We start from the raw sequence: 27,046 nt of genomic DNA, 5'->3' as shown, positions 1-27,046 counted from the left end.
GCCGGTGACTTCCGGTCTCTCCAGGCGCGCATGCGCCGACTACTCCCGAATCTTCTCGTATCGGCGGCCCACACTGACCCTATATAAACCACAGTTCCACAATAGCTGACAGACCCTGACGAAGGACAAGGCTCCGAAACGTGCGCTGGGGTGTGTTCCGCACCGTGACCACTACTCCAGATAACGCGCTGCCTCTTGTTTTATAGGTTGGCTTAATTTATCTTATTCGCTGGCGGTCTATATTGGTTATATCACTGCAACATATTTACTGATTTGTTTCCCCATTCACTACTGTATGTTGGGTATTTTTAGCATCTCTGTCTAGTCAGCTGATTAACTTTTGTCAACATTCCTTTAATTTTCTTCCTATCTCCTCCTCCCTAACTCCCCCTCCCCTTTTTTGCACTTGCACTTCAAATTGGGACATGTTTACAGTATTAATATTATAATATTTATTATTATTATTGCTTTTCACTGAATATATAATTTTTGTATGCACAGCTTATTGAAACAGTCCTATTTTTTTCTTTTTGGCATCACTTTGCACTTGCACAATTTTGTGTGGCACAGCTTTGGCCATCCTTGTCCATTTTTTATCCAAAAAATTTTTTTACTATATTTTTTGCACATATTTTTATTTATTATTGTTTTTTATATAGTCCCCCCTTCCATATTGCTTGTACTTCCCCCATCTCCCCCTTATTTATTTATTTTTATTATTTTATTTATTTTTTCAACAAAAAAATTTTCATCATTTTTTATGCTTTATTTTTTATTCATTCGTCGTTTTACTTTAATTAACTTACATTGCAATGCTTCAATTAATATCCTTAGGATAAAACCTGGTGTGTTGGTTTTATTTTGGTCTAATTATTGATTAAATTGATCACTTTATTTATACTATTGTACAATTCAGTCTAAATTGAGGAACTTTTTATATAAATTTGATTATTTACTCATTTTTTAGCTCAATCATGTATCGTCTATTTGCACGTGCGGGCACCTCTTTTTATAGTGCTACAATTTTACCCTCAATAATTTTTAACCTTAATTTTAATTGTCCTATTTTTCTTGACCTTTTGTTCGGTTTTTCCTCCTTTAGGTTTTATAATGTAACTGTCAGGAAGTGTGAGTGCGGGGTCACTAGTCATCCATCCCTCTCTCACACTGACAATATGAGTATAAGTACTCACACACATTGTAAACGATTACACAATAAACAGATACAGTATACCAAATAAATATATACATTTTACACACAAAAACCTTACTTTACAGCAAAATTACTGAGTGTAAGGCTGGCGTCACGCTAGCGATGAAACATCGCGTAGCACTCGGACCAGTGTTCATCTATGGGGCAGCTCCCATCTCCGCTTTTTTTTCTCGGCCATATTCTACATGCGAGTGAAATCGCAGCATGCTGCAATTGTCACCGACACTCGGCCGAGTCTCGATGCACTCACATCCATATAAGTCTATGGGTTAGAGTGACACAGCGCATACCACTCGGACACCAGCAATGGAGGAGATGGAGAAATTACTTTCTCCACCTCCTCCGCAGCTTTGCTCCGGTCCTCTGTGCGAGAGGCTCGGAGCACAGTCGCATAACACTCAGCTCCCGTTCGCAGCAGAACAGGAGCCGAGGGTCATTAGCATATTGCAGCGGATGCTCTGGCAATGGATGCCATTCGCTAGTGTGACCCCGGCCTAAGAAAAAGGTTACACTCAATGTAGCTGCAGCCTGTAAAACCCCTCCCACTATCTGCCTTTTCAATAAGGAAGACAGATATGTGTGTGTGAGGGAAAGGAAAGAGGTGTTAGGCTATATGCACATGTTGCGGATTTAGATGCGAATCCGCAGCATTTTGGCCGCACGGATTCGCATTAAATCCGCAGTGTAGTGCACAGCCAATGTCCGTGAATGGGAAATTCGGGTTTGTTGTGCATTCTTTTTGCAGATCTGCAGTGATTCTGCACCCATTGACTTCCATTGATTCAGGCACATCCGCAGCAAAACCGCAGATGTAAAAAAGATCTGAGGATTTGCTGCGGATATAGGTGCTAGAAACACTGCAGATCGGGAGGAGGGAAGTGTGTGGGCAGAGACTGTGCGTGTCTGTGTGCGCGGGGGTCTGCATGTATGTGTCTGTGTGTGTCAGTGTGTGTGTTTGTCCCTGTGTGTGTGCATGTGTCCCTGTGGGCATGCTGGTGTGCGGGTCTGTGTAAGCAGCCATTGTCTGATGGGACTACTGCTCTCATTCGGCAATGAATGCTCACAGTGATAGCGGTGCCAATGATGGAAAGTAGTCCCATCAGACAATGCATGTCAAGTGTAAAAAAAAACAAAACATACAGAACATACAGTACATACATATAAAGTACATACAACATATAACATAGAGTACATACTCACCATATACACCTAATTCCTCGAAGCCCTAGATCTCCTGTAATAAAAATAATAAACCAACCTATACTTATCTTTCCGCCCTAGTCCAGCTAATAACGAGTGTCCCATGACGATCTCCTGTGCAAAAATTTAAGGCGAACCACATCGTTTACGTCATTGGATGGTCTAAAAGAATATAAAATTAGAGACTACATCACGTGTAGCACTACTTTCATGGTGTACAACGCGGTGTGTTCTTGTGGCTTAATTTATGTTGGTCTGAAGTCACGCGAATTTGCGTACGTGAACATGTGAGAGGTATTGTGGCTGCCCATAACATGGAGGATGTGAGCTCATTGAGGCCTATTCCAATACATTTTCAACTAAAACATAATTGTAACACAGATAAATTACAAGTGTGGGGAATTAATAGAATACGTGCTGGAATATGGGGTGGTGACACAAAGCGTATGTTGGCTCAAAGAGAATGCCGATGGATTGCAGTACTTAATACCGTAGCCCTGGTGTCATGATCCAGGTTGGATATGACAAGTTTTGAATAAGTAACCTTTTTTTTCCTTTGAACTGGTTGCTTAAAGTTGGTATTGCCCCCGGTGGCCATTAGGATTATTACACAGTGGTGTCTTTTGTTCTAGTTTGCCCCCGAGTGGTGGTTAGCGTTATTGCATGGGAATCTCTAACAGATGTGAGACTCTGGCTCCTAACTATAAAGGTGCGTCAGGTGTTCTCACTCACTGTTGGTGATATTGCTCATTTCCAACCAAGACTGGTGAAGGAAGGAACTACAGAGAGCAGCTCAGGGGAGCTCTGGTGTAAAGTCTGGTGAAGGAAGGAATTACAGAGAGGTGTTCCTTGCAGCTCTGACAAAGCTTGGAGAAGTAGCAGCTATTCTGGAGGAAAGCTGCATTCTGGCAGTGGACTCTGTTGCTGGGAGCAATAGCAACAGAGCAAAGCTAAGTGGTGTTTCCCTGTTTGTATTTTTCCCTGGTGTGTATTAGTACAGCGGTGGGGCCAGTGCCTGCACCACCCAGGTCTCTAGCAAGGGATAGGTGTAGGGTGTGCTGGGGTGACAGGTTCCGGCTCGGCGACAGGTGAGGCGCCTGTATAGGGATCGTTAGGAGTGTAGAGACACTGACTCAGGGGAGTGCAGTAGGTCTCCACGTCCCCGTTCCCTATCACAGGGACACCATTGTAATTGATTTCCTGGTATTCCCCGAGGTGAAGGGGTACGTCCCTGTAGTGAGCAGACTAATGATTTAGTCCAGGGCACTGGCGCCGAAACTTCTGTACTGTCAGAGAAGCCGTGTTCCCCTGGTCGTGTGGAGGAAGACGACCTGGGAGTGTATATTTCCTCCTCGCCCTCAGAAGGTAATATGACAACAGAGGTGATGGTTGACGAGGTACCTAAGGGCATACCGGTGCTTGTGGACAGTGGGGCAGAAGTCAGTCTGGTGGATGCTCAGGTTGTCCAGACTCATAGTCTGAGGTGTAAGACGCTGAACAAACCCATAAGCATCCAGGCCATTAACTCTGCCCCACTGAGCCAGGGGGGTTAAACCAAGTCGTAGAAGATATTGAGCTGCATAGCGGACATCAGGATGTGTTCCAGCTATACTGCGTCTTGGAGGGAAATCCAGCACCTATCGTTGTTGGCCCCCCCTTGGTCTAAAAAACACAACCCGGTCTTAGATTGGCGGACTAGGGAAGTAGTCAGCTGGGAGCAGTCATGTGAGGGCTGCTGCCTAGGGGCTACTGTCTCTGCCATCTCTCTTCCCCCGTCCCCTTCTCCTCCAGTTGTGGCTGCAGGGGTGCTGCCAGGGAGTAGGGGCAAGTCTCCACCCTCGCCATTAGCCAACCCAGAGAGGCGCAGGCCTCGTAGTAGGAGGGGTTGGAGGGTGGTGCTTCCCTTGGTGAATAGCGGGAGTGTGAGTGTGGTGAAACAGGGGGATGCCTCTGTTGTCAGTTCCAGTAAAAGTTCACAGTAATTGACAAAGTAATGAGTGGCAATAAACGTTCTGGTCCGGACCAGTGTGTGAATGAGCGTGTATGGGTGTCCACCAAATAACATCCAGTACACAACTCGCTCCCCAGGACGGTGCTCTGGGGATGTGCAACGCCGCCAGAACATACATTGCCAATACCAGCAGTGCCCATTTGTCATTAACCTGAGGTACAGGTAGTTGCAGAGCTGAACTCTGGATCTTGGCATCCCCTCTGTAGGTGTTCCCTGATGAGGAGTGGTCTTGAGGGTCCAGAGGCCCCTCATTGAGGGAGAGTACTGTCATGATCCAGGTTGGATATGACAGGTTTTGAATAAGTAACCTTTTTTTTCCCATTGAGCTGGTTGCTTAGAGTTGGTATTGCCCCCGGTGGCCATTAGGGTTATTACACAGTGGTGTCTTTTGTTCTAGTTTGCCCCCGGTGGTGGTGAGCGTTATTGCACGGGAATCTCTAACAGATGTGAGACTCTGGCTCCTAACTATAAAGGTGTGTCAGGTGTTCTCACTCACTGCTGGTGATATTGCTAATTTCCAACCAAGACTGGTGAAGGAAGGAACTACAGAGAGCAGCTCAGGGGAGCTCTGGTGTAAAGTCTGGTGAAGGAAGGAATTACAGAGAGGTGTTCTTTGCAGCTCTGACAAAGCTTGGAGAAGTAGCAGCTATTCTGGAGGAAAGCTGCATTCTGGTGGTGGACTCTGTTGCTGGGAGCAATAGCAACAGAGCAAAGCTAAGTGGCGTTTCCCTGTTTGTATTTGTCCATGGTGTGTATTAGTACAGCGGTGGGGCCAGTGCCTGCACCACCCAGCTCCCTAGCAAGGGATAGGTGTAGGGTGTGCTAGGGTGACAGGTTCCGGTTCGGCGACAGGTGAGGAGCCTGTATAGGGAACGTTAGGAGTGTGAGGGACACTGACTCAGGGGAATGCAGGAGGTCTCCATGTCCCCGCTCCCTATCGCAGGGCCCACCGTTTTAGCTGTTTCCCCTTCCCCCGTGTCTTGTTGGTTTAGTTACCAGCCTGCGGGTCGTGTCACACAGGACAGTTACAGGTGCCATGTCTTGTTGTTTTAGTTACCGGCCTGCGAGTCGTGTCACACAAGAAGTGTCCTCGTGACACCTGGCGGGACTCAATGAGCAGTTGAGCTTTAGTTCATGTTTATGAGAATCTCCGGACTTAATTTTCTAAATCGAGTCTGTTTGTGTTTGTCTTTGTCTTGTGATTGGTTTTATTAATCATTTTATATTCATTATCCTTTAAGTTCTATCTGTGATCAAGTATTATTTGACCATCCTGATGTGGCAGCTGACAAAGATCTATTGGGCCAAGCCTTTGTACGAGAATTGTCCTCTGGTTCTTTCCCTTGGAATAAGGAATTATGATGTTTAATTGAACTATGATTTTTTAAATTTTTTAGTTTTTCTTCCTTTCTTTTTCTGTTACATTGTCATTTATTGATTTATGTGTTTTATTTTTATATTATTATTTTTGCCCTATTTAGCACATTTCACTGTTAATGACTCCTGCTGTATTTAATGTAATTTTTAGACATGGATGTTAGATTAATTATGGTGCACAGTATTAATTTGTCAATATATATCATACAATGGTTCTGAGTCACTATGTTATTATCTATAATTGCATGGTATAATGTAGGTTTCTCTAAGCAAATGAGTCATCTTACATACAGGGTCCTAGTGCACATGTGTCCTGTCTGCCGAGGTCCGGAACATTGCTGATGGCGCCACGTGATGACGCATGCGGACCATTGACGTCACAGTGACGGTCGTGACCCGCAGTGCCATCTTGCCAGAAGCAATGTAACATCTGGAGCGCCCCGCGGGGCCTGGGGGTACTCGGTACTGGGCCCGTCGACTTCCATGGAGGATGGTGTCACGGCGGCGGCGACCCGGTCCGTGGCCCAGAGGCATCCAGTAATTAAATAGGGGAAAGTTGTGTGGTATTTTTGTGGTAAAAAAATAAAGATAATGTTCATAGATGGTGAAATACGCGACACCACCTGTGGTATTCTAGTCAGAGGTGACCAGCGCTGCGGTGTTGCTTCTCTGGGATGGATGTTGGGCACAGCTATGATGTTGTAGCCCTCCACAGGTAGGGCTGTAGTCCCAGGGCAAAGATGTTAAATAAATAGTAAAATGGCTGTAAGCGTTAGGGTGCAGATAAATGAGAGAAAGACACAGAGAGGTGCAGTTCTTTACCTTTTACTGGTAATAGGTTGCAGTCCAGAGTACCACATACAGGTGGTGGAATGAGTCCGGCTCGCCTGGAGGCATTCAGGGAATCCACCTTGCCAGGTGGGGATTTTGGACCTTCCTTTCTGCGCTATGTGTGTGGGTCTCCGCTGTATATAACTATGCTGCGACACTCTATTCGTGATGGTTTCACTAACCTGTACGGCTGTCAGCGTGAGCTTATTCCACGGGTACCGTTCTCTTCACCGTCGGCCACGGGCTCCTTATCTGCTGCCGTGCCCTCAGGTGACTAATGTGCACAGGAATTTACAATCCCCTCTACTTTCATATTCGGCTATCACAACTTACAGCTCCTGTCAGCCTAGGACTCTGATGTCCTTTTTCTCTTTATTAGCGCTTCACACAGGGGTCTGCTATATGCAGTATTTTAGCTTCCCTAGAGTCTATCAGTCTCTGCTCTTGTCCTTTCCCTCTTCACAGATCAACTGCCTGTCTTCATCTGACAGGATCTTCCAGAAAGATCTCTTTTCCTCACGTCCTCACGTTTAAACTGTCCTTTCTCCTCACAGCTCACAGCTGTTTCGTTTCCATGACATCTCCCTCAGCTGATTTCTAGCTGACTCACCAACCCCCTCTGCTGGCCAGAATTTATAAGGCATCTCCCTTTTCTGACCTGCAGCAGGAAATTGTGATTAAATCTATGCTGCCTGGCATGGGGGTCCCTTTCTGCCTCCAAGCATGACTTTACCCATTAGAGAGAGGTAATGTCACTGTGACAACCGGAGTCTGGGGTGTCACACATCCAGCTGGTATTACCAGACACATGCACCATTATGAGGGACATCTGGATCGTAGAGACGATGGGGATTTATAAGGTACTGCCCAAAGAACATTGCTTCACCGCACCTTGAGAAGGCTAATGCAAAACGCGCATCGGTGGCAGCGTGGCACATGGGTCTCCCTGCACGGACTATGGGTAAGCACTATGGGGGTAGGGAACACATGGCTTCGTTGATTTTTGCGTACTAATATGAAGCTTTGTGTTAAGCTCTAGTCCTATCCCATTCATTGCCCAATGTAGCATTTGTTAGGTGTCGGGGTCCTATCGCTGCACAGCAGGAATCCCGAGCCTTGCCTTCTGCGGTCTCCCATTCCTCTCTGGCCGCAGAGGAGGCTACTCAGCAGACTTGTCGATCCCGGAACTCTGCTCAGACTAGCACTGTGGGTTTGGTTGCTGCTGCCACTTCTGGTCCAGCTACAGCAACGCATGCTTGTCAGCAGCGAGCTACTCCAGGGACTAAGTCCACCTTTCGGTCCACTGAGCATGCCCGTGGAACAATCTCTCATTGGACATCGGAGGTCACATGCTCAGGTCTTGCTTCTGCTCTGATTGGACCATCAGGAAGGTCCCGAAAGGTCGTGGCTATAAAAGTCTTGCATGGCCGCCCCGCCATGCGCTATGATAGAGATTTAACTCTTATGGTTATAGTGGTGTGTGATGATGGATGTATGAGACAGGTGAATGACTCATTATGACTCCCCTCCCTCGGTTGTGTCTGAGTTAGGGTCACAGAGTAGAGTCAGCACCTAGTACTGGTACTGCTTAGCGCCGCAGTGCTTTCAGCTCTCATCTGTTAGTGCCAGTGGGCGCCAGTCAGCACTAGCACCACAGTACCGCATGTGTAACAGTGTCCGTCTGCACGGCGCCTTGCACAGATAGTGTGCTTTCCAGCATCAAACCCAGGCTGGTTAGTGGCGACCGCATGTGCAGAGGCAGTACACGCTAAGAGCGGTGGTCTATTGTTTGCTGCACCCTGCGATGGTTAACAGGGCACAGCGTTCCAGGTTGAAATTTCCATAGCTCCGCAGTAGCGGTTCCGGGTGCTAGTGGGTCTAGAGGGGCACTGTTCTTGTGTCTCGGAAGCAGTGTCCTGTGACCACATGCTAGCGCTCCTCTAGCCGTAGCCTGTGAGGTTTAAAAGGCTTCGGCATCAGGTTGTGCAGACTCTGTGCAGTAACAGGTCCCACTTCCTATAACACCGGGTCAGTGGTTCCCCGCCGGTATACAGCAAGCGGTTTACTATACGCTGTCCATTGTTGTATAGCAGCAGTATACCATCTCTGCACGGTGGACCCCGGATTGCGATCACACTTGCTTATATTTTTTATTCAGTGTGATCCGTAACCCTAACAGCATTAGCTCTCTGCACTTTACTAGATTTGAGTCCGCTCATGGGGGAACATTGTTAGCCACTACTTACTTGATCCAGCTGCTTTAAGTGTTTGGTACACCTCTATTTTTACTTGCCTTTGTACTATTAGTGTATTTGATACATATGTGTTTAATAAAATTATACCTTTTATGCACTTTTTGGACTTTGTACTTAAATTTCTCTGTGTTTAATATATGTATTTAGGAGTGTACAATTTTGTTGCCTAAACCCCAAGTCACATGGCTGTGGGGGTTTTTTCGCAGCTTGTTATTTAAGGTATCCTATATGGTTTCTTTTTCTCTGATTGCTCTCTGTGTTTTCACAGTTACCATTATGGAGCACATGGATTATCGTGAACGTGAAAAAGCGTGGCTGATTCAGCTCGATAGAGTTTTCAGCAAAGGCTTGGGTAGTGGTTTGGATTTTAAGTCCGGAGATACTGGTTTACTTACCACTAACTACAAAGAATTTCTCAGTAAACGTATGCGTTTGTGGTGGAAAAGAGCTTTCTGGGGGCAATACGTGACCTGTGGTCTTATACCCAGGGGTTTACAGATTCAGGTTTTTCCCTCTTTTACAATTAATGATCCTGAGTTTGTTACATAATGGGAAGAGGTTGCGTCTGTGTGTTCCAAAAGATTTATGGAGCTATTATCCAAATCCAATGAAAAACAAATTAATGAGTTAGATGGGCAACTTGGGAGGATACAGGATGAAATCAATAAACGTTTAACAGGTGAGATGGTAACAAAACTTAAAGTTGAAGTTGACGAATCTCTAAAAAAATGAAAGACAAAAAAACTAAAAAAATATCAACGTGATTTGGCAGATTGACAGCTGGATCGAATCTATAAATGTCAGGGACGTCATTTAAATAGCAAAAAGACTTCTGCTAGATGTAGTTCAACTTCGATTTCATCTATGTCTTCAGTTGGAGATCCAATGCAATGTCCAGAGAAGATAAGAACACTTTGGGACAGGAGAGATCATGTGAAGGATAGCCGTTGGAAAGGTGGAAAATCCAACAATAAAAGGAAGTTTGTGGCTTCACCTAAGGGCAATAAAAATGCCCAACAAATACAATGGAGGTAATAAATTTATCTTCACATGTTCTCTCGGAATCTCAGAAACAAGTATTGGAGCTGGGACTTTCTTTTTCTCTGGTTAACAATTTTGATTTCTTTACAGCGATCAAAGACCTCCATGTGTTTTCCCAGAAGGTCATCTTAAAACGGCTTCATTCACGGTCCATTCCTTATTTGGATCTGAGGGTAACTGAAGAGGAAGCAATACGTATCCTTGAAGATTTGGAATCTGAATCCAACTCTGATTTGGTAAGTACCTCTCTGCCCCCCATTTCTGCTAGATATACCACATTTCCCCCACTGTCTCTATATCCCCAGGTGGAAATTTTCACACGTTTGGTAACAGAGGATTGCAAAACTGTTGATAATTATAAGAAAAAAGACAATTTGACCTCATCACAGAGACAATGGATGAGATCAAAACATGGGATGATGTGGTCATAAAACCAGCTGACAAGGGGGGAAATGTGGTCATTTGGCAGGTTGAGAGGCACAAAAAGGAGGTCTTGAGACAATTGCGAAACAAGGATACCTATACTCAGTTGCCCCAGAACCCTTTGACTAATTTTCAGAGTAAACTAGACAACATTTTGGAGATTGCCTATGAGAGGGGTATCATTACAAAAAAGTGTTGGGTGGACTGTTAGTTCAATTTCCAGTCATCCTCACCTTTTATCTACTCCCCAAGGTCCACAAGGATCCTGTCTCTCCTCTGGGGCGTCCGATTGTCTGTGGCATGGGAGTGTTTTGTGGTCCGAACTGTAAATTCATTGAACTTTACTTACGTCCACAGGTTGAGATACTGCCCTCGCATGTCAGGGACACTAAGGACAGCCTGCGTAGATTGGATGGCCTTTCTGTTGACTCGGATGTGGTTGTCGTCACGGCGGATGTTGAATCTTTATACACCAGCATCTGCCATGATGATGGACTAAATGCAACCAGATTCTTTCATGAATCAAGTAATCTTGGAGCTGATATACGTGAGTTGATGTTGGAGTTGTTGGAATTCATCCTGATCCACAATTTTTTTACTTTTAAAGATTGCTTTTTCTTACAAAAACAGGGGACTGCCATGGGAGCGGCATGTTCACCATCTTATGCTAATTAATTCTTAGGTTTTTGAGAATGGGGGATTTTTTCGGATGGCGCGCTTGCCTAACCCCCAGATCCTTGGATGGTCCAGATATATTGATGAAGTTTTGTTCATCTGGCAGGGCCCTATTGTTGATGTATGCAAGTTTATGGCAGAATTGAATTCCAATGACTTCAACATCCATCTCGCTTAGGTATATCATCACAGAGAAATTTCATTTCTTGATATTGTCTTTAGGATTCAGGATGACTGTTTTATACACACTGATTTGTACAGGAGCGAAACTTCAGTGAATGCCCTGTTACACGCTTTTTCTTCTTCACATCCTAAGTCCACGATTAGAGCCATCCCTAAGGGCCAATTTCTTTGGGCCAAGAGGATTTGTACCACTGATTCCTCTTTTGAGGAGCAGGCTGTTGACCTTGGGGAAAGATTCTTACAAAGAAGATATAGTAAAAGATACATTAGGAGGGGCTATGTGGAAGCCAAGAATACTCCTAGGGTGGACCTTCTGGTAAACAGATGGATGGAATCAATGACAAACAAGGATGAGAAGTTTAGATTTATCTCCACCTATAACCATGAGGGAGATACTAAATCGCCATTGGCCTGTTTTGAGAACTGATCCCCTACTCCGGAAATGTCTCCAAAAACCCCTCCTTATGACAGCACGGAAAAGTAACAACTTAAAAGACATTCTGGTAAAGAGCCATTATGTCAGTAAATCCCCTAATCCATTTAAATCAGGTGAATTAAAACATGGCATTTTTCCATGCGAGGATTGTTTAGCATGCAAAAATTTAAGGCGAGCCACATCGTTTACATCATCGGACAGTCTAAAAGAATATAAAATTAGAGACTACATCACATGTAGCACTACATTCGTGGTGTACTATGTGGTGTGCTCTTGTGGCTTAATTTATGCTGGTCTGACATCACGCAAATTGTGAATTCGCATACTTGAACATGTGAGAGATATTGTGGCCGCCTGTGACGTGGAGGATGTGAGCTCATTGAAGCCTATTCCAAGACATTTTCGACTAAAACATAATTGTAACACAGATAAATTACAAGCATGGGGAATTGATAGAATACGTGCCGGAATAAGGGGTGGTGACTAGTGTTGAGCATTCCGATACCGCAAGTATCGGGTATCGGCCGATACTTGCTGTATCGGAATTCCGATACCGACTTCCGATATTTTTTCAATATCGGAAGTCGGCATCGGAATCGGAAGTTCAAAGTTGATTGACAGCCGAAATGACGTCATCATGATGCGCGGTGTGTGCGCATCATGATGCGCCGTCATTTCGGGCCTTCCGGGGGTCTCTGCCGGCCTGCCGGGGGGCTGTGTGGACTGCCCGGGGTCTGTACCGGCCTGCCGGGGGGCTGTGCCGGCCTGCCGGTGGTCTGTGCACCCTGTGGGGGTCTGTACCGGCCTGCCGGGGGGCTGTGCCGGCCTGCCGGTGGTCTGTGCACCCTGTGGGGGTCTGTACCGGCCTGCCGGGGGGCTGTGCCGGCCTGCCGGGGGGCTGTGCTGATGTCCGGGGGTCTGTGCAAGCATCGTCCGATGGGACTATAAGTCCCATCTGGTGATGCCTGCTACCATGACAGTGATTGACACATTAGCCAATGATGGGACAGTAGTAGTCCCATCATCCGGCTAATGTGTTAAATGTTAAAAAAAAAAAAAAAAATACTACATACATACTACATACATACTACATACTACATATATACTACATGCATGCTACATACATACTGCATGCTACATACATACTACATACATACTACATACATACCACATATATACTACATACATACTACATGCATGCTACATACATACCACATACATACTACATACATACTACATACATACCACATATATACTACATACACTACATGCATGCTACATACATACTACATACATACTACATACATACTACATGCATGCTACATACATAACACATATATACTACATGCATGCTACATACATACTACATGCTACATACATACTACATATATACTACATACATACTACATACATACTACATGCATGCTACATACATACTACATGCTACATACATACTACATATATACTACATGCATGCTACATACATACTACATGCTACATACATACTACATATATACTACATACATACTACATACATACTACATGCATGCTACATACATACTACATGCTACATACATACTACATATATACTACATGCATGCTACATGCTACATACATACTACATATATACTACATACATACTACATACATACTACATACATGCTACATACATACTGCATGCTACATACATACTACATACATACTACATACATACCACATATATACTACATACATACTACATGCATGCTACATACATACCACATACATACTACATACATACTACATGCATGCTACATACATAACACATATATACTACATGCATGCTACATACATACTACATGCTACATACATACTACATATATACTACATGCATGCTACATACATACTACATGCTACATACATACTACATATATACTACATACATACTACATACATACTACATGCATGCTACATACATACTGCATGCTACATGCATGCTACATACATACTACATACATACTACATGCTACATACATACCACATATATACTACTTACATACTACATACAATACATTCATACAATACATACAGTACATATAACATAGAGTAACATACTTACCAATACTTGCCACATTGTTCCCCGAAGCCATTGTCTTTTACGGAATAAATATTAACATAACAAACCACAAAAATACTCACCCACGATCCGAAGCAGTCCACGAGTGTGTCCCACGACGATTTTGGGTAGAGAACTGCAGCATCAGCTGATGCTGCCGTTCTCTACGGGCTGCAGGAATCCAATGATGGAAGGTAGGTATCCTTCTGCACTGTATTCCTCCGCCACTTAAAAAAAAAAAGTCCCTAGTCTCACTTTTTTTTTTTAAGTGGCGGAGGAATACAGTGCGGAAGGATACCTACCTTCCGTCATTGGATTCCTGCAGCCCGTAGAGAACGGCAGCATCAGCTGATGCTGCCGTTCTCTACCCAAGATCGTCGTGGGACACACGCGTGGACTGCTTCGGATCGTGGGTGAGTATTTTTGTGGTTTGTTATGTTAATATTTATTCCGTAAAAGACAATGGCTTCGGGGAACAATGTGACAAGTATTGGTAAGTATGTTACTCTATGTTATATGTACTGTATGTCTATGTATGTATTGTATGAATGTATTGTATGTAGTATGTATGTAGTATATATGTGGTATGTATGTAGCATGTAGTATGTATGTAGTATGTATGTAGCATGCATGTAGCATGCAGTATGTATGTAGCATGCATGTAGTATATATGTAGTATGTATGTGGTATGTATGTAGCATGTAGTATGTATGTAGCATGCATGTAGTATGTATGTAGTATGTATGTAGTGTATATGTAGTATGTATGTAGCATGTAGTATGTATGTAGCATGCATGTAGCATGTAGCATGCATGTAGTATGTATGTAGTATGTATGTAGCATGTAGTATGTATGTAGCATGCATGTAGTATATATGTAGTATGTATGTAGCATGTAGTATGTATGTAGCATGCATGTAGTATGTATGTGGTATGTATGTAGCATGTAGTATGTATGTAGCATGCATGTAGTATATATGTGTTATGTATGTAGCATGTAGCATGCATGTAGCATGCATGTAGTATGTATGTAGTATGTATGTAGTATGTATGTGGTATGTATGTAGCATGTAGCATGCATGTAGTATGTATGTAGTATATATGTGGTATGTATGTAGAATGTAGTATGTATGTAGCATGCAGTATGTATGTAGCATGCATGTAGTATATATGTAGTATGTATGTAGCATATATGTAGTATGTATGTAGCATGTACACTCACTGGCCACTTTATTAGGTACACCTGTCCAACTGTGTGTTAAGACTTAATTTCTAATCAGCCAATCACATGGCGGCAACTCAGTGCATTTAGGCATGTAGACATGGTCAAGACAATCTCCTGCAGTTCAAACCGAGCATCAGTATGGGGAAGAAAGGTGATTTGAGTGCCTTTGAACGTGGCATGATTGTTGGTGCCAGAAGGGCTGGTCTGAGTCTCCCGTTCCACCACATCCCAAAGATGCTCTATTGGATTGAGATCTGGTGACTGAGGAGGCCATTTGAGTACAGTGAACTCATTGTCATGTTCAAGAAACCAATCTGAGATGATTCGAGCTTTATGACATGGCGCATTATCCTGCTGAAAGTAGCCATCAGATGCCTGTTCTTAGCTGAGAGGAGTGGTACCCAGTGTGGTCTTCTGCTGCTGTAGCCCATCTGCCTCAAAGTTCGACGCACTGTGCGTTCAGAGATGCTCTTCTGCCTACCTTGGTTGTAACGGGTGGCAATTTGAGTCACTGTTGCCTTTCTATCAGCTCGAACCAGTCTGCCCATTCTCCTCTGACCTCTGGCATCAACATGGCATTTCCGGCCACAGAACTGCCGCTCACTGGATTTTTTTTCTTTTTCGGACCATTCTCTGTAAACCCTAGAGATGGTTGTGCGTGAAAATCCCAGTAGATCAGCAGTTTCTGAAATACTCAGACCAGCCCTTCTGGCACCAACAATCATGCCACGTTCAAAGGCACTCAAATCACCTTTCTTCCCCATACTGATGCTCGGTTTGAACTGCAGGAGATTGTCTTGACCATGTCTACATGCCTAAATGCACTGAGTTGCCGCCATGTGATTGGCTGATTAGAAATTAAGTCTTAACACACAGTTGGACAGGTGTACCTAATAAAGTGGCCAGTGAGTGTATGTAGTATGTATGTAGCATATATGTAGTATGTATGTAGCATGTAGTATATATGTAGTATGCATGTTGCATGCATGTAGTATATATGTAGTATGTATGTTGCATGTAGTATGCATGTTGCATGCATGTAGTATATATGTAGTATGTATGTTGCATGTAGTATATATGTAGTATGTATGTTGCATGTAGTATATATGTAGTATGAATGTAGCATGTATGTAGTATGTAGTATGAATGTAGCATGTATGTAGTATGCATGTTGTATGTATGTAGCATGTATGTAGCATGTAATTTTTTTTTTTTTTTTTTACATTCAACACATTAGCCGGATGATGGGACTACTACTGTCCCATCATTGGCTAATGTGTCAATCACTGTCATGGTAGCAGGCATCGCCCGATGGGACTTGTAGTCCCATCGGACGATGCCTGCACAGACCCCCGAAGCCTGCACAGACCACCGGCAGGCCGGCACAGCCCCCCCGGCAGGCCAGCACAGCCCACCGGAGCCTGTACAGACCACCGGCAGGCCGGCACAGCCCCCCGGCAGGCCGGCACAGCCCACCGGAGCCTGCACAGACCACCGGCAGGCCGGCACAGCCCCCCGGCAGGCCGGCACAGCCCACCGGAGCCTGCACAGACCACCGGCAGGCCGGCACAGCCCCCCGGCAGGCCGGCACAGACCACCGGAGCCTGCACAGACCCCCTGGCAGGCCGGCACAGCCCCCCGAAAGGCCCGTACAGACCCCAGAGAGGCTGTACAAGGCAAAAACAGGGTTTTTCTTATTCCGATACCGGAAGTCCCATAGACTTTGAAGTATCGGACGGTATCGCTCAACTCTAGTGGTGACACAAAGCATACGTTGGCTCAAAGAGAATGCCGATGGATTGCGGTACTTAATACCGTAGCCCCGGCATGACTCAATGAGCAATTGAGCTTTAGTTCATTTTTATGAGAATCTCCGGACTTAATCTTCTAAATCGAGTATTTTTGTGTTTATGTTTGTCTTTGTCTTGTGATTGGTTTTATTAATCATTTTATATTCATTATCCTTTTAGTTCTATCTGTGATCAAGTATTATTTGACCATATTAATGTGGTAGCTGACAAAGATCTATTGGGCCAAGCCTTTGTGCGAGAATTGTCCTCCAGTTCTTTCCCTTGGAATAAGTAATTATGATGTTTAATTGAACTATAATTTTTTTAATTTTTGGCTTTAAAAATTTGTTTTTCTTTTTTTCTTCCTTTCTTTTTATGTTACATTGTCATTTATTGATTTATGTGTTTTATTGTTATATTATTATTTTTGTCCTATTTACGACATTTCACTGTTAATGACTCCTGTTTTATTTAATGTAATGTTTAGACATGAATATTAGATTAATTATGGTGCACAGTAGTAATTTGTCAAAATATATATCGTACAATGTTTGTGAGTCACAGTGTTATTATCTATAATTGCACGGTATAATGTAGATTTATATAAGGGAATGAGTCATCTTGCATACAGGATCCTAGTGTGCATGTTTCCCATGTGCCGAGGTACGGAACATTCCTGATGGCGCCACGTGATGACGCATGCGGGCCATTGATATCACATTGACAGTCGTGACCCGCAACGCCATCTTGCCGGAAGCAATGTAGCATCCAGCTGGTATTACCGGACACATGCGGGACACCTGGATTGTAGTGATGATAGGGATTTATAAGGTACTACCCAAAGCACATCACATCACCGTACCTTGAGAAACCTAACGCGAAATGCGCGTCGGTGGTGGCGTGGCACATGGGTCTCCCTGCATGGAGTATGGGTAAGTACTATGGGGGAAGGGAATACATGGCTTCTTTGATTTATGCGTACTAATATGAAGCTTTGTGTTAAGCACTAGTCCTATCCCATTCATTGCCCAGTGCAGCATTAGCACTTTGCTTTACTAGATTTGGGTCCGCTTATGGGGGAACATTGTTAGCCACTACTTACCTGATCCAGCTGCTTTAAGTGTTTTATACACCTCTATTTTTACTTACCTTTGTACTATTAGTGTATTTAATAAACTTATACCTTTTATGCACTTTTTTGGACTTTGTACTCCAATTTCTCTGTGGTTCAGATATGTATTTAGGAGTCTCCAATTTTGTTGCCTAAACCCCAAGTCACATGGCTGTTAGGGCTTTTGGCAGCTTGTTATTTAAGGTTTCCTATTTAGTTTCTTTTTTTTCCTTTAACTTATGTAGATGTGTATTGAGCACCTTGAACCCTCAGGTGCTTCACAGAACTTGATCTGAGAAAATAAAAAAATTACATTTTCCTACAAAAATGTTTTTTAACTTCAAATTTTGCATTTTCATGAGGGTAACAGGAGAAATTGAACCATACAATTTGTTGTGCAATTTCTCCTGAGTGACCCAATATATGGAGGAAAACTATTGTTTGGGTGCATAGCAGGGCTTGGACGGGAAGGAGCACCATTTGACTTTTTGAATGCAGAGCCCGGCCCTGGAGCTCCAGGGCAGGTGAGAAACATCAATGACATCTTTGTTCTGCTTTCTTTCTTTTATTGTTTTACCAGTTATTATAAAGACCTCTTTATTGTGCAGATTGTTGATATAGAATAATAATATATCTAATCATCAAAAGAATAACTTTATTTTATAATTTGAGACCTGAGAATTGGACTTTAGAAGTACCAGTGCATATTCTAGGTCTGGTTTTTATGGTATTTTCATCTTGCACTTTCTGCATTTTGTCATTTTTTGCTTGCTTTAAAGGCTGTAGTTAAGTGTTTGCCTGTAGTCACTAAAAAAAATAAGAAGTTCTATACACTACATTTCCCACATGTCTTAATCTCTGTGCAGCATACTCAATAGTAAAGTAAAAATGTTATCTTATATTTGTAAGTACTTCTGCTTACTTAAAAAAGTGACTGGATGCATCTGATTCATGGAAACCCAGTCTAATGGTCTGCTGTGACAAGCAGGCCGCTGTTATTTATTGACTGTTAATTGCCTCCAGCAAAGAAAACCTGTTAGGCTACTTTCACACTTGCTTTGTTTTGCAGGGCGTTTTTCCCGCAAAAAAACGCATGGAAAAAACGCATACAAATGCAGACAAATGCTGCGTTTTTTTCAAGCATTTTTATGAGCATGCATGAAAAAAACGCAGCATTTTTATTCGTTTGTATTTGTTTTTAGTGCGTTTGCGGTTTTTTCCAACATTAGTTGGCCCCTCACACTAACCCAAACCATGACTTTACTAACCCTAACCCTTAACCAAACCATACCCTAACCCTAACCCTAACCCTTAACCAAACCATACCCTAACCCTAACCCTGACCTTAACCCTAACCCTAACCCTGACCCTAACCCTAACCCTTAACCAAACCATACTAACCCTAACCCTTAACCAAACCCTACTAACCCTAACCCAAACCCTAACCCTAACCCTAAACCCTAACCCTAAACCCTAACCCTTAACCAAACCATACTAACCCTAACCCAAACCCTAACCCTAAACCCCCTTAACTAACCCTAACTCTAACCCAAACCCCTAATTTCCATTGTCTAACTAATGGTCAACAAAAAAACGCATGCGCAAAAAACCGCATACATGAGCATGCCAATGCGCACATATGAGCACCCATAGACTTATAATGGGTGTCTTGCTGTAAAAAAAACGCATTGCGCGCGCGTGCGTTTTTTTGAGGCAAGTCGGATGCCCAAAAAATGCAACAGGATGTATTTTGTGTGCCCGAGCGCACACCACAAAAAAACGCATGCGCGTAAAAACGCATACAAACGCATGTGTATGCGCACATGAGCGCATCTCATGCAAAATATAGGGAAAAAAACCGCATGCGCTTTTTAGCGCTAAAATACAGCGCAAAAAAACGCAAGTGTGAAACCGGCCTTACCCTGATGTAGCTTTATAGACATTATGGGCACTTTCCCCACTGGGGCTCACAATCTAGATTCCCTATCAGTATGTCTATGGAGTGTGGGAGGTAACTGGAGTACCCAGAAGAAACCCACACAAACATGGGGAGAACATACAAACTCCTTACAGATGTTGTCCTTGGTGGGATTTGAAACCAGGACCCCAGCGCTGCAAGGCTACATATACAACTTAAAAAACAGGAGAATATAAGTATGTCCACACATACATCGCCATGAATTTTAATATCGCTTGATGAAAAATCAATGTGTTATTATGACTAGGGATGAGCGAGTACTGTAGTATTCAGACTCGCTGTACTCATTACGAGTACCTCCTAATACTCGGGTACTCGTAGCGAGTACAGAGTCCAATGTAAGCCTATGGGAAATGCGATTAATGGGTGGGGACTGTAATGGACTGGGCGGAGACTGTGCGAAGACTGTGCTGGCCTGTGCGGGGACTGTGCCAGGCTATGCGGGACTGTGACGGGCTTTGCGGGATTGTGCAGGGCTTTGCAGGTACTGTGTGGGACTGTGCTGGGCTGTGTGGGACTGTGGTGGGCTGTGGTGGGCCGTGCTGGGCTGTGTGGGGACTGTGCGGGGACTGTGCCGTGCTGTGTGGGGCTGTGCTGGGACTGTGCAGGGACTGTGCGGGCTGTTGCGAATATTGCGAGACGAGTAGTGAAATACTCATGAGGATTCAAGTACCGCAAGTACCGCATTACTCGCCGAGTACCGAATCCTCATGAGTATGCTCGCTCATCCCTAATTATGACATATTAGCAAAACCTTTGACAGGTTGCAAACCCCCAGCACAACCACTGGGTAGCCACATATACAGTAGTCACATCTAGCACAGAGCATCACATCAAATCACCTTGAGAAAGAGGCGAATCGCGCGTCGGTGGCGGCGCTGCACATGTCCTGGAGCATATGATGAGTAAGCACTATAGCATGGGATCAGGGGGGTTTTCCTCAGGATGCGCACCTGGGTTTGATCTCCTGTTACTCTTGTGTCCCTTTTCTATGGCCCATCTCCACAATAAGCACTTAGCACTCTATTACTATTGATACCATTGGACAGGACAAAAAGCAGCTGATATTACTCGATTCCTTTGTTGCACATGTTTGTTTATGTTTTGTTAGTACTATTTTTATGTATAATAAATTTATTACTTTTCTAGTACAACGGACTTTTACTCTATTTTCTTTTGTTTGAAGATTACACAAGAATAAAAGCCTTTCATGGAGCAGAGAAAGGGGTCTGCAAAAGTTGCTGACTCATCCACACTGCCTGCTGCAGGGAGGAAGAAGGTGAATACAGCAAGGCCCGGGACAGAGAGGGGGAATGGAGTAACATCGACGAGGAAGTCTGTCACGGAATCCCCGACCTCTATGAGCATGATGCCGGGACCAAGGAGCAGCATGAAGGCACCTCCACTGAATGTTCATGCCGGGAGGAGAAGCAGCGGGGAAGCAGAGCTAGCTGTACAGTGGAGGAGCGTGGCGCGGAGACCTGTCGTGGCTCCCAGAAGCAGAAGGAGCGAGCGTGGTGTGCATAAAGAGGAGGCCGTTACCTCATCACATGCTGACTACGTGGGGGAGAGAAGCCGCGGTTTCTCTGTGACAGCCCTGCCGCTGCACACAGAGAAGACTGTGAAGATGGAGCGGGGGAGCAGCGCAGTGGCACCTGCAGAGTCAGACCAAACCAGGAGGAGAGACCACAGCAATGCAGAGCGGGCAGCACAGCAGAGGAGCACGCCGGGTCAGATGGCCGGGACACAGCTGACACCGATGGGAAGAGGTGGCGAAGACCCTGTGACAGCGGCAGCAGCGATTCACGGGGCATCTGTAACAGCGGCCGAAACTCTGAAGAAGTATGAAGGAGCCGCGGTGGGACCAGTCGCTAAGAGAAGGCAGACGCGGCTGGAAATACCCAGCGGGGACCTGGCAGCAGTAGCGGAGGTGAAGCTGGCTCCTGTCACAGCCCCGGCGCCAATTACCAGCATTATGAGGAGGCGTCAGGAGGCCGAGACAGGAATGGATGATGAGACGCAGAAGAGGAGATCTGGCGGTGATTTAGTCATATTGGCAACATGTCTGTCTGCTGAGACCTCTACATCCACGCCGCAGAGAGCTACAGGAAAGGTTCTGCATTCTGAGGCACCAGAGTTTATACCCAGGTCAGTCTGTAGTGGAGGGGACCGGGTTCAGAAGCGGCAACTGAAGCTTAAAGGGAGCGATGAACAGGGAGTTATCCCTATATCTGCAGTTTTGCAGGGTCATATCCCTGCACTCACAGACCTACAATCCCCTCTTGATGCTGGGGACCATGCTACTGGACTCAGGCTGAATAATGGGGGTAAAGAGTTATATGAACATAATATTCATACTGGGTTACTAATGGATGTTTGATTCCCAGTCCCTCTACTCTTATCCCTAAATTTAAAGGGGAAGTGCACCAGAACAAGGTAGAGTGATCATGGATGAAAGGTGCTAATCATCTGTATAATGATGGTGGTCTGGAGTCTTTTGGGTCATCCTATAATGATAAAGATAACAAAGGAGATCTAATGGGACACTCAGATAAAAATGGCTTGTCAAACGATTTTGATTGTTTTTGTTCGGAGGGATTTATTGCGGAGGATGATTTATTTGATGAACTTGGGAGCGATTCTCTCAGTGATTAGGCATCGGATGAACCTCTATCATCAAGCTTTTCTTCAGAGGGGGAAACTAAAAGTGAGATAAATACATTATTACTAGATGCCATACCCACCTCGGATGACTATCCTACTGAAGGTTTTATGGTCAGTTTGTGCAAAGCTTTTTTGGACTCGCTGAATGCCTCTATGGGGACTCCTACCCTTCAGGGAAATCCCTTTAAGATACAAAATAAATCTAAAGCATCTGAAGTTTTTGTGAAAGACCTCTTCAAAGATACTCTGATGCGTTTAACCGATGACTCCTACCCGAATTCTATGAAGGATTACGGTAAAAACACAAAAGGCCAAAAAATACCCGAATCTCTTAGAAATCACAAGATTTTAAACTCAAGTCAGCCGCAGATCCTTCCTGCATTTTCAGATTCCCTGGATAAATTACAAAAAGACATTACTTCTCTCAAAATTAATATGGCCAACTTTGAAGACTTTAGAAGAAAAAATAATGTGAAGATCAGAGGCAGGGGCGGACATACCGCTGGTTCAACCAGTGCAGTGCACCGGGGCCCAGAGCGGAAGGGGGCCCCCGACGGACAGGCAAAGCCATTAGCTGAATGACAGCCGGCGGCAGTATTACAACTAACAGGAGAAGCAGGGGGCCCTCTCTGCTGCATGCATGTGATGTCACAGTTAAACGGGCCCCCTTCCTTACCTGTTAGCAAACTATTTATGCTGCTGTGCAGCCAGCTGTTACTCAGTGATGCTGTGCAGTGAGGGGCAGCAGACGCAGGGAGAGGAAACACACATAGGAATGGCCGACAGCAACCTCAGGATCCAAGGGATGCACGTTCAAAGTCCAAAGACCCAGTTGGACATCAGAAGATCCAAGGTAACAAAGGAGAACAGCATCTGATCCAGGTGAAAAACATATAGACGTTTATTCTGCCATGACAAAATGCGATGTTTCGACCATCATATGGTCTTTTTCAAGACCATTTGATGGTCGAAACGTCGCATTTTGTCATGGCAGAATAAACGTCTATATGTTTTTCACCTGGATGAGATGCAGGAAGAGAGGAATGACAGAGAGGGAGGGTGAGGGAGCTGACTGACCCAGGAAGTAGTTGCTCAGCAACTTCCGGGGTCAGAGAGCTCCCTGCATCCGAGATGCTGCAGCATCTGTACATGTGAGGATGAGATAATCTCTCACTGCAGACATCACAGCAGAGGAGGAAGATGATATGGAGGAGGGCACAGGATCAGGTGAGCGCTCATAGAGCTGAAGATGAGGGGAGACTGGTGAGAAGAGACTTTTCTGCTATATACTGGGGAACAAGGGAGGCTGGTGCTGCTATATACCGGTGACAGGGGAGACTGGTGCTGCTTTATACTGGGGAAAAGGGGAGGCTGGTGCTGCTATATACTGGGGAACAGGCCAGGGAGGCTGGTGATGCTATATACTGAGGAACAAGGGAGGCTGGTGCTGCTATATACTGGGGAACAGGGGAGGCTGGTGCTGCTGTATACTGGGGAACAAGGGAGGCTGGTGCTGCTATATACTGGGGAACAAGGGAGGCTGGTGCTGCTGTATACTGGGGAACAGGGGAGGCTGGTGCTGCTGTATACTGGGGAACAGGGGAGGCTGGTGCTGCTGTATACTGGGGAACAAGGGAGGCTGGTGCTGCTATATTCTGGGGAACAAGGGAGGCTGGTGCTGCTGTATACTGGGGAACAGGGGAGGCTGGTGCTGCTGTATACTGGGGAACAAGGGAGGCTGGTGCTGCTATATACTGGGGAACAAGGGAGGCTGGTGCTGCTATATACTGGGGAACAGGGGAGGCTGGTGCTGCTGTATACTGGGGAACAAGGGAGGCTGGTGCTGCTGTATACTGGGGAACAGGGGAGGCTGGTGCTGCTGTATACTGGGGAACAGGGGAGGCTGGTGCTGCTGTATACTGGGGAACAGGGGAGGCTGGTGCTGCTGTATACTGGGGAACAGGGGAGGCTGGTGCTGCTGTATACTGGGGAACAGGGGAGGCTGGTGCTGCTGTATACTGGGGAACAGGGGAGGCTGGTGCTGCTGTATACTGGGGAACAAGGGAGGCTGGTGCTGCTATATACTGGGGAACAGGGGAGGCTGGTGCTGCTGTATACTGGGGAACAAGGGAGGCTGGTGCTGCTATATACTGGGGAACAGGGGAGGCTGGTGCTGCTGTATACTGGGGAACAGGGGAGGCTGGTGCTGCTGTATACTGGGGAACAAGGGAGGCTGGTGCTGCTATATACTGGGGAACAGGGGAGGCTGGTGCTGCTGTATACTGGGGAACAAGGGAGGCTGGTGCTGCTGTATACTGGGGAACAGGGGAGGCTGGTGCTGCTGTATACTGGGGAACAGGGGAGGCTGGTGCTGCTGTATACTGGGGAACAAGGGAGGCTGGTGCTGCTATATTCTGGGGAACAAGGGAGGCTGGTGCTGCTGTATACTGGGGAACAGGGGAGGCTGGTGCTGCTGTATACTGGGGAACAAGGGAGGCTGGTGCTGCTATATACTGGGGAACAAGGGAGGCTGGTGCTGCTATATACTGGGGAACAGGGGAGGCTGGTGCTGCTGTATACTGGGGAACAAGGGAGGCTGGTGCTGCTGTATACTGGGGAACAGGGGAGGCTGGTGCTGCTGTATACTGGGGAACAGGGGAGGCTGGTGCTGCTGTATACTGGGGAACAAGGGAGGCTGGTGCTGCTATATTCTGGGGAACAAGGGAGGCTGGTGCTGCTGTATACTGGGGAACAGGGGAGGCTGGTGCTGCTGTATACTGGGGAACAGGGGAGGCTGGTGCTGCTGTATACTGGGGAACAAGGGAGGCTGGTGCTGCTGTATTCTGGGGAACAAGGGAGGCTGGTGCTGCTGTATACTGGGGAACAAGGGAGGCTGGTGCTGCTGTATACTGGGGAACAGGGGAGGCTGGTGCTGCTGTATACTGGGGAACAGGGGAGGCTGGTGCTGCTGTATACTGGGGAACAGGGGAGGCTGGTGCTGCTGTATACTGGGGAACAGGGGAGGCTGGTGCTGCTACTGGTTATACTGGGGAGCAAAGGAGGCCAGTGCTGCTATATACTGGGGAACAAGGGAGGCTGGTGCTGCTATATACTGGGGAACAAGGGAGGCTGGTGCTGCTATATAATGGGGAACAGGGGAGGCTGGTGCTGCTGTATACTGGGGAACAGGGGAAGCTGGTGCTGCTGTATACTGGGGAACAGGGGAGGCTGTTGCTGCTGTATACTGGGGAGCAGGGGAGGCCAATGCTGCTATATACTGGGGAGCAGGGGAGGTCAGTGCTGCTATATACTGGGGAACAAGGGAGGCTGCTGCTGTATACTGGTGAACAGGGAAGGCCGGTCCTGCTGTATACAGGTGAAAAGATGAGGCTGCTGCTATATACTGGTGAACATGGGAGGCTGGTGCTGCTGTATACTGGTGAACATGGGAGGCTGGTGCTGCTGTATACTGGTGAACATGGGAGGCTGGTGCTGCTATATACTGGTGAACATGGGAGTCTGGTGCTACGCAGGCCCAGGATTTGGGGGAGGCTGACACTTTAGAATGGGGATTAGGGGGCATATTCCTATAGAATTATTTTTATTGGCACTATAAAGTAAAATCTACTTTAATATGCAAATGAGGGTGTTTCGCAGCACTCTCGTATTTGTATACTAAAGCTTGTCCTTATTGTCATCACAGTAAAAGTGAGTGCTGTCTAAAATCAGCTTGCAAAAGACAAAAAAAACCTGACTGGCACATCCAAACTAGTGTGAATAGGTGCAAACCAAGAGGAGCTACCCCCATATACAATATACAAAGAATGGTTGCACGCTGTCATGCTAAAGCATGTCAATGTGAAATATATGTAATTAGAATTGCAATACAGCTTTGGAATAATAGAAAAATTTGAGACGCTTAGCATAAAATTTGGCCAAATATTATCTGCCTACCAGCCAACGTCAAGGCGGCCTCAAGTCTGATGGGTACCTACACTGTGTGAATACCTCTCTAAGGCTGATGTCTGAATTCCTGGGTGAATGTGGACACCTCTGTCAGCAATGCCTGCATTTATGGGTGAGTAGGTACCTGCTATAATTAAAATCACCACCTGGTGGAGGGTGGAGTGCTCGGTCAGTAAGCTAATATGCAAAAGACAAAAAAACCTGACTGGTACATCCAAACTAGTGTGAATAGTGAATAGGTGCATACCAAGAGGAGCTACCCCCATATACAATATACAAAGAATGGTTGCACTCTATCATGCTAAAGCATGTCATAATAGAAAAATTTGAGACGCTTATTCCAAAGCTGTATTGCAATTCTAATTACAAATATTTCACATTGACATGCTTTAGCATGATAGAGTGCAACCATTCTTTGTCAGAATTGCTTGCAAGTCTGCGCTTACTCACTGAGGCTGGTTTCACACTTGTGTTTATTTTCAAGTGAGGCAAAATCAGGTTTTTCAGCCAAATCCTGATCATTTCAGGAACCAGTTTTTGTCCATTCACTTTAATGGTGTCAGGAAGCAACCT

The 27,046-nt window shown here is 45.4% G+C and overlaps 1 protein-coding gene across 2 annotated transcripts; it reads left to right on the top strand.

Annotated features, from left to right (window-relative positions):
* The first annotated feature begins 35 nt into the window (after nucleotides 1-35).
* Nucleotides 36-22,237, top strand: LOC141052581 (uncharacterized). 2 transcript variants are annotated; one of them, XM_073549817.1, is made up of 4 exons: nucleotides 36-206; nucleotides 9,762-9,918; nucleotides 10,019-10,164; nucleotides 21,030-22,237. In XM_073549817.1, exon 4 carries the CDS (start codon nucleotides 21,054-21,056, stop codon nucleotides 22,221-22,223), a length of 1,170 nt encoding a protein of 389 aa, XP_073405918.1. In that variant the 5' UTR covers nucleotides 36-206; nucleotides 9,762-9,918; nucleotides 10,019-10,164; nucleotides 21,030-21,053; the 3' UTR covers nucleotides 22,224-22,237. The 2 variants fall into 2 exon arrangements, with proteins under 2 accessions (XP_073405918.1, XP_073405919.1); XM_073549818.1 differs by lacking the exons at nucleotides 9,762-9,918; nucleotides 10,019-10,164.
* Nucleotides 22,238-27,046: the final 4,809 nt, after the last annotated feature.

This window comes from Dendrobates tinctorius, unplaced genomic scaffold (genome assembly GCF_039654945.1).
Source record: "Dendrobates tinctorius isolate UK_male_01 unplaced genomic scaffold, ASM3965494v1 ptg000162l, whole genome shotgun sequence".
NCBI lineage: Eukaryota > Metazoa > Chordata > Amphibia > Anura > Dendrobatidae > Dendrobates > Dendrobates tinctorius.
This window is presented reverse-complemented; position numbering and strand designations above follow the sequence as displayed.